The sequence below is a fragment of the Bufo bufo genome, chromosome 1 (assembly GCF_905171765.1).
Source record: "Bufo bufo chromosome 1, aBufBuf1.1, whole genome shotgun sequence".
In the NCBI taxonomy this organism is placed as follows: Eukaryota; Metazoa; Chordata; class Amphibia; order Anura; family Bufonidae; genus Bufo; species Bufo bufo.
Genome location: NC_053389.1, coordinates 78,865,368 through 78,873,886, shown reverse-complemented (window position 1 = coordinate 78,873,886; position 8,519 = coordinate 78,865,368). Strand labels below are relative to the sequence as shown.

Sequence of the window (8,519 nt, the reverse complement as noted above, 5' to 3'; positions counted from 1 at the left end):
CACGCACCACATTTTTAAATATGAAGGGGATTTTCAAAAATTGGCAGGCAAAAGAATTGGCACAGCGCACTACACGTGCCACATTTTTTGCCTTTCGGACTTCCCCCAAGACAAAATTCTGAGACTGATCAATTTAGCGCAGGTAAAAATATATTGCTGCTCTAAAACACACACAGTAGTCCTTAAAAGGACTTTTGGGTCTTTGAAAAGCTTTCTTAGATTAATAACTGAGAATTTCGCTCCCTACACTGCCTTTCTCTTCCTATGCTCTGCTCTCCCTGACTATGACTGATCCGAGCACTTGTCATTGGGTGCTATATAGCACCCGATGACGCTTTCCGGCAAGCCAATCACTGAAATGCCAGCAGCCAACATGGCTACTGGCATTACAGTGATGGCAGTACTTTTACCTGCACGTTTATTTGCTGCTTAGCAGCCGCGAAACGTGTGGGAAGGAGACTCGAGCATGGCGCTCGAACACATGCGGTACTCGGCCGAGTACCGCCATGTGCCAAGCATAGCGATGCTCGAGCCGAACCGGTATTTGGCCGAGCATGCTCGCTTATCATTACCTCTCATGCATGAACAACAAATAGGGACACTCCCTACTTAATTTAGTCCCAAAGCTGAAGATCCAGACAAACACTGCTACATAAAAGAAACAAACCCTTGACACACTCCAAGGGAAATAACATGCATTAACCGACTATTATGAAATACCCAGAAGGGAGCCATAAAGCCATAACTAGGAATCACTCCAAGTGTCAGACCATGCATTGCAGTAGCCAAGGAATGTGTGAGATCCCTGTGCTAGACAGAAGAAAAAAAACAGGTCTGTTCATTGTGTGTGGGGGATAGATAGATAGATAGATAGATAGGATATGATAATCACATGCCGTGCCTGCACAGTCAGCCTCAGCAATTACAGGGAGTCAGCATGTCACAATTCTGGCCAGGATGGGACCAGAAGTGGTGGGATTCAGAGCAGGTGAGTATTTTTTGGTTTTACTCACATACCATGCCTGGCCATCCCCAAATGAATTGAAAAGTGTGGCTGGCTCGACTGGTTCCATACATCCCATAAATTGCAGTAGAGAGGGCCATATACATAAATCTGAGGTAATTTGGGGTCCAGTTCCCATCATTTTTTTTCGCCCAAGAAAATGAAGGTGCGCAGCCTTCAACTCAGCACTTCTGTCACTTTATTTGGTGAGGGGTTCAGTACAAGGAACCCCCATCAGAACTTCTGAAATGTCCCAATGACATGTCAGGAGTTTGTTCAAATAATAGATACCCTTTAAAACAGGGGCCCGAGGGCCACATATAGTCCTCGATACCATTCTGTGCGGCCCCCAACCATCTGGTAACAGACATGTTATCTCTATGTCTTGTGGCTGCTCACATGTATATTTCATGTATTCTCTGATTAGATGGGAGTGCTAGAAGTGTAACTAGATATTTATGATATATACTGTATGTTCAATATGCCATAAATATAGTATTTCAGTTGGTAATACCCCTTTAGGTTTTATTTTCAGCCCTTGGAATTGGTTCAGGCTGACCATGTGGCCCCCGACCAGAAAAGGTTGTGCACCCCTGCTTTAGAATATTGCCCATGTCTGGTCTGAGGCACACAGGATGGGAGTTTTATGGAGGGCTCTGCCTGAGACATAGGGGGACCTCTGGTTAAGACTTTTATAAGGGGGACCCTAGATGGGAGGTTTATAAAGAAGGGTTGTTACATGAGAGACCTCTCAGACTTTGAGAGGGGCACGCTGGCTGAGGCTTTTATGAAACGACGCACTGGCTGAGACTCATGTTCCTGTCCAATCTCTCCCAGTTTCAGAAGTTGGAGTTATGTGATAATAAAAACAATAATAAGAAAACACATAGCAATTTGCAGAACTTTGTTTTCCTTGCTGCTGTAGGTTATAGAAACTGTGAAGGACTTCCCCAAAGAAAGTGCTGGGACATAACCACGTGACATGACCTCATTTTGTAAATCAAGTGGGTGGCACTGCATACAGGTGCTAAATCTGAATGTGACTTGTGTCAAACACAGTAGGCAGAGCTATGGAAATGACTGCAGCAGGTAAGTGTAACCTTGGAGGCGTGGGTAAGTCTAACTTAGACTGTATGTGAATGTTTACTTCGATATATGGGAAGTCAATATAAAGAGCCGTAACTGATAAACTAAACCTAAAAGGTCAGAATGCTGCTCATCAGCTTCAAGGTCTCATATTTCTATTCGTAGATTCCTCAGTCCCACCACACCCAGGGTCCTAAGGCTGGGATTCCACATTCAGTTTTTTTTTATGCCGTTTCTGAAGCCAAAAATAGGAGTGAATTCAAAGAGGGGAGAAAACTCAGTCTCTCCTTTACACATGCGGTCCAATTGTGATCTGTTTTTGTCTTTGGTTTCAAATAAATGCATCAAAAAACAGAATGTGAAGAACCAGCCTAGCGGGACAACAGACCTAGGGTCTGCCGTAATGTGTCTGTACACGTACAGCACGGAAGTATGCAATCGATAGTTCCCTTGTGTACTTGTGTGTTCTGCAATAAGAATTACTGACAAGAGCTTCTGAAATATTCCAGCTTCCTCTTCTCACCAAACTCTAGTTCTTAAGACCTACATGAACTTATGTGTGACTGGTATCAGCTTGTCTTCAGGCTGCTAAAGGGTATTTTAAGTTCTTGCTTTAGTTATGCAATGTACAGTAAATATATGAAATGTTATAATTAGAAAACTGCACTGTCCCTGATTCCGCATTTTGAAAGGAAAAAAGACAATGTATTGTTTTGAAATATGATGCTTTTATTGGATTAATAAAAACGATTTGATTTAAAAGAAATCTGCACTGTAGTTATAAACTCAGCTTTTGCCATAAATATGTCTCAGTGACCATAATGTTAATCACAACATAAAATTAAACAAGTTGTCCAGCCAATGTCAATTTTACATAGGCATAACTACAGCTAAAAAAAAAACAAAAAAACAGATACTCACCTCCCCAATACCCCACCACTCCTGTTTTGATGCTTACCAGGTCCCCACTGTTTTCGGGTTCCTGGTTCCTTTGGACACACAGAACTTCCTGCTTAGCCAGTCACTGACTGAGGCAGGTCCAGTGCGTCAAGAGGGACCAGAAAGCAGAGATCGGCGGGAACCCGGTGACAGTCAAGTTGGGAACAATGGGGGATTGGTGAGTATGCCTTCTTTTAATTTTATTTTTCTGTAGTGTAATCAAATGTAGTCATATGAGCGTTTGTTTTTTCTGGGATAAATTGCTGTATTTATTGGTGCCCTTTTGGGGTACATGGGAGTTAGTGATCAAAATTTTTTACAATTTTTATGTTGTTCACCCTGCAGTTTAATTATCTTGTTTGTATTATTACGTGGATTGTGATGATTGCAGCAATACCTGAACCTCAAAGCACTGTAGGGGTTAACTCCCACTTGCTCTGTGTATAGGTGCCAGGTTGTGTGGTGCTGATTAACACTGCCATACATATTTTTGGCTGTGTGTCCCATCTCTTGCCTGTGCAATAGGTCTCTATAGATCTGCCAGGACACTCTTTCCGCCGGATTAGCACTCAGAGCCCTCGTTGTGGGCACCTGCGCCCTGGAAAACATCTATGGTGTACCAATATGCCTTAGACTTTTCCTGCCATTCATCAGCGCAGGGCGCACTATGAACAGCACAGGCAGCGCACTGGATATAGGCAGGATATTATATCTAAATGATAAAGTACATGGAAGATATACTAGATTGGACTGTAGTATTCAGGGTAAATTGCTATGTTGGCACTTTGCGATAAATAAGTGGGTTTTGGGTAGCAGTTTTGGCACTTGGTCTCTAAAAGGTTCGCCATCACTGCTTTAGAGGGTAGAGTCCTGACCAAGTTTTCACCCCCAGTGAAGAGGAGATGATCCCAGCTGGGCCCCCTCTTGCCCTGGGCCCCATAGCAGTCGAATGGTCTGGTAGTTACGCCCCTGCTCATATAATGCACCATATAAATAATACCAATAGCTAAATGTATTGTGTAAAGTCCTCAGGTACCCTAGACCACATTGCATTACTACTAGTGGTTAGTAAAGGTACCTGAGAACGAACAGGAAAATTGTAAATTCTTCCAATAGCCTCATTTTTGACAAGGAGTTTAGATGTTGTATAATTATAAGAAAACATGTGACGAATTAGCAGAAAGTGTTAGCGTTAGAGAAAAATCTTTTTTCAATGCCTCGAATGGTTTAAGAATACAATTTCTAAATAACTGAGCCCTGTAGAAAATGCTATGCTGAGACCAAAAGTGCTGGGAATCTTCTATCTGATAGGAATAAAGATTCAGGGTGTCATTTACTCTCCAGAAATATGCCTAAATTAAAAGTATTTCTGGCGCAGATTGCGGATCAAAGATTATTTGCATCGCAATCACGCCAGGTTTAAAAAATTGGTCAAGACGTGGGCGGGAAAGGGGACGGGCTGGTAGGCCCATCTTATTCATAATTTTCTATGCCTGTTTTAAGCGTAGAAAACGGTCTAAATGTAAGACAGCAAGAAAGTTGGCTTATATTTAGACTGGCAGTGGATGCGACTAAGTTATGTAGAGGGCGGCGCATCTTCATAACTTCGGTGGATCCACCGCCAGCTATAGGGGTTATTAAGACCGGCGTCTAAAAGGCCGGTCTTAATAGTTGATCCCCTCAATTCCCAGATAGGTGTGAAAGAAAGAAAATCCTTATCCCTTAAATAGACTTAAATGGGGTTTTCCTGTCTTTTATATTGAGGGCCTTTCATTTTCAGGATAAACCCCCTATATTTGATCAGTGGAGGTCCCACAGTAGAATAGCTATTTGGGAGTAGCTCCAGCACCAGTGGTGTGGGGTTTCAGATATTGTCTATCCTGGGGCTAGATCATCAATATAAAAGACGAGACAACCCCTTTAACCTTATTCCAGACTTCTTGTATCATGTGAACAGATTATTTTTTCATTCTTACCCAAAAGACCAGACTCTAGTACTGAGTAAAGACTAAAAGAACGGTGACAAAGACTTTCTGCTTGCAAGACAGTGTGCCTCAAGATATCATATATGCACCCGATTGAAATGTGTCTGTTGGTCTGATGAATGAGAAGACTATAATAATAAGTTGGCAAAATATAACAGAAAGTTTTGATGTCAATGGCAGCTGGACTTTTGCTAAAATATTTTTTTTAACCCTGAAAAATCAATTAATTAATACAGTTTTATTGTGGCGGGTAAGGATATTAACAGTTCTCTTTCATTCTGAATGTGGTTCTATAAGTTACAAACCTCATTTAGAGAAGTAACTCTAGGAAATGTTCCCACAACTGCTTGAATAGAAAAGCATGTTATGGTAATGCAATCATGACAATGATACATCCCCCAAATACAAAGAAAATAACCCCCCCAAAATGATCATATCTGTTTAGGCATGCTTCAGAATCCGCAAGATCCGTTCTTTCACTGATACAAAAAAAACAACCTTTGCTTTCTCAGGTAAAGGTCTCATGCACACGACCGTATGTATTTGTATACAGATGTAGTCCGTGTGCATTCCGTATTTTACGGAACACCTGCCCCTAGAACAGTCCTATCCTTGTCTGTAATGCGAACAATAATAGGACATGTTCTATTTGTTTGCGGAACAGACATATGGAAACGGAATGCACACGGAGTAACTTCCGTCTTTTTTGCAGACACATTGAAATGAATGGTTCTGCATACAGCCCACAAAAAAAAGACACAAAAAGAAAATACGCTGAAAAAAATTTGCTCAAAAGCTGAAATCCTGTACAGCCTGAGACATCCTCATTCATATTTATTTAATTTTCAAGCATATGGATGAGAGAATCGTACCCAGAAATGATCTTCTCCAGAAGGTCATATTCTACAGGTGAAAAATTAAAATATTGTGCAAAAGTCCCTTTATTTCAGTAATGTAAATTAAAAGGAAATGCATTAATGCAGCTTAAAATTAGAATATTGTGAAAAGGTTCAATGTTCTAGGCTCAAAATGTCACACTCTAGTCAGCTAATTAATCCATACCCCCTGAGCAAAGGGTACCTCAAAACTGTGACTTTGGGGTTTCATAAGCTGTAAGCCATAATCATCCAAATTATAACAAATAAAGGCTTGAAATATCTCGCTTTGCATGTAATGAGTCTCTCATATATTAGTTTCACCTTTTAAGTTGCATTACTGAAATAAATAAACTTTGCACGATATTAAAATTTTTCGAGTTTCACCTGTACTCTACAAACCTCTATAAAGCACTTTGTTATAGCAATCTAAGGCTTAGTGCACATTGTGTGTCAGCCTCATGTTTGGCATACATATAGGGAAAATCCCCCACGGAATACGTCAAACATATCCATAGGACACCATTTATCAGATGGAGGCCAAAAGAACGTCCTTTTAGCTTCTGTTGGGATAGTATACGTTGCACTGAAAGAGCTTTTCTATACAGAGCGCCACCACAAGAAACGGCAAAATCTTTCTCACATATATCAATGAAGAAACACTCAGATTCAGTTTGTACAAAGTCAAAGACATGAAGGGAATACTCACCTGCCCCTTTTCCACCAATCCATCCCCACCCAGTGCCTCATTCTCCTTAACCTTGATAAAAACTCAGACACCAGGGTGAAATGAATCGGCCACAGCAGCCGCTTTTATTAACAAACAACATAAAAATATATATATACAGTACAGACCAAAAGTTTGGACACACCTTCTCATTCAATAAGTTTTCTTTATTTTTATGACTATGAAAATTGATGCCTTCAGTGTGAATCTACAAAACTATGAATTAACACATGTGGAATTATATACATAAGAAACAAGTGTGAAACAACTGAAAATATGTCATATTCCAGGTTCTTCAAAGTAGCCACCTTTTGTTTTGATTACTGCTTTGCACACTCTTGGCATTCTCTTGATGAGCTTCAAGAGGTAGACCCCTGAAATGGTTTTCACTTCACAGGTGTGCCCTGTCAGGTTTAATAAGTGGGATTTCTTGCCTTATAAATGGGGTTGGGACCATCAGTTGCGTTGAGGAGAAGTCAGGTGGATACACAGCTGATAGTCCTACTGAATAGACTGTTAGAATTTGTATTATGGCAAGAAAAAAGCAGCCAAGTAAAGAAAAACGAGTGGCCATCATTACTTTAAGAAATGAAGGTCAGTCAGTCAGCCGAAAAATTGGGAAAACTTTGAAAGTAAGGGCTATTTGACCATGAAGGAGAGTGATGGGGTGCTGCGCCAGATGACATGGCCTCCACTGTCACCGGACCTGAACCCAATCGAGATGGTTTGGGGTGAGCTGGACCGCAGAGTGAAGGCAAAAGGGCCAACAAGTGCTAAACATCTATAGGAACTCCTTCAAGACTGTTGGAAGACCATTTCAGGGGACTACCTCTTGAAGCTCATCAAGAGAATGCCAAGAGTGTGCAAAGCAGTAATCAAAGCAAAAGGTGGCTACTTTGAAGAACCTAGAATATGACATATTTTCAGTTGTTTCACACTTGTTTGTTATGTATATAATTCCACATGTGTTAATTCATAGTTTTGATGCCTTCATAGTCATGAAAATAAAGAAAACTCTTTGAATGAGAAGGTGTGTCCAAACTTTTGGTCTGTACTGTATATAACCATAAACTCTAATAATGAATTCCTTGCAAGGGGAGGTCCTTGAAGCCCCAAATAACTGAATTACCAGACCGGGGTGCCATCTTGCCTCCAGCCGTTGCCCGCCAGCTCGGAAGCACCCCTGAATGGCCCCCTCTTTAATTCCACCACAACTGAGAGTCCAGCCCCAACTGAGGAGCCCTCCCATCATCCTCACCAGTAAATAAAACCAACTTCAAGGACCTCCCCCCGCCACCAACGCACAGACTTGACCCCCCTTAAGTCTGTGCGGCCCTCCATACTCCCAAAGCCGTCTCGATACCTTCCTGTAAAACCAAACTCCACATGTCTAACCCGACTGCATTTAAATGTTCTCCATCTGACCTCCAAAAACTCCCAACTCCCTTCTCAAGCTCCGTATACCTCACCGCCACCGCCCCATTCCAGGCCATAAAACGACCCATTGCCCGGTTCAACTTCACTCTCATCCTATTCACCCCTTCCACCGATCTAGCCCCTCTCCATACCATCCTCGGTACAATGTCCGACCATACCATCACTAACTTCGGAAACAAAGCCCACAACTGTAACAAATCAAATTTCATGTCACGCAGTAGCTCCCGCAATGGCCGCGCCGCCAAATCGTTGCCGCCAACATGCAGCATTAAAACATCAGGTGCCCTTTCAAGCCTAGCAAAACGATGCACTTCAGACAGGACCCCACTACAAACCATGCCCCTATGCCCCAACCACCTTACCACCACCTCAGACCGTGAAAATCCCAATTGTTGACCGTCCGGCCGAACCGCTGCGTGGACAACCCCCCAAAAAACGTAAGAATGTCACAAGACCAACACCAGGGC

The 8,519-nt window shown here is 42.0% G+C and overlaps 1 protein-coding gene across 1 annotated transcript in view; it reads left to right on the top strand.

Annotated features, from left to right (window-relative positions):
• Positions 1-2,007: 2,007 nt before the first annotated feature.
• LOC120996593 (interleukin-18-like) overlaps positions 2,008-8,519 on the top strand; it is a 32,289-nt gene continuing 25,777 nt past the window's right edge. Inside the window, exon 1 of the mRNA XM_040426627.1 lies at positions 2,008-2,092. Coding sequence (XP_040282561.1) covers positions 2,074-2,092 — 19 coding nt within the window. The 5' untranslated portion in view covers positions 2,008-2,073. The remainder of the gene's footprint in view (positions 2,093-8,519) is intronic.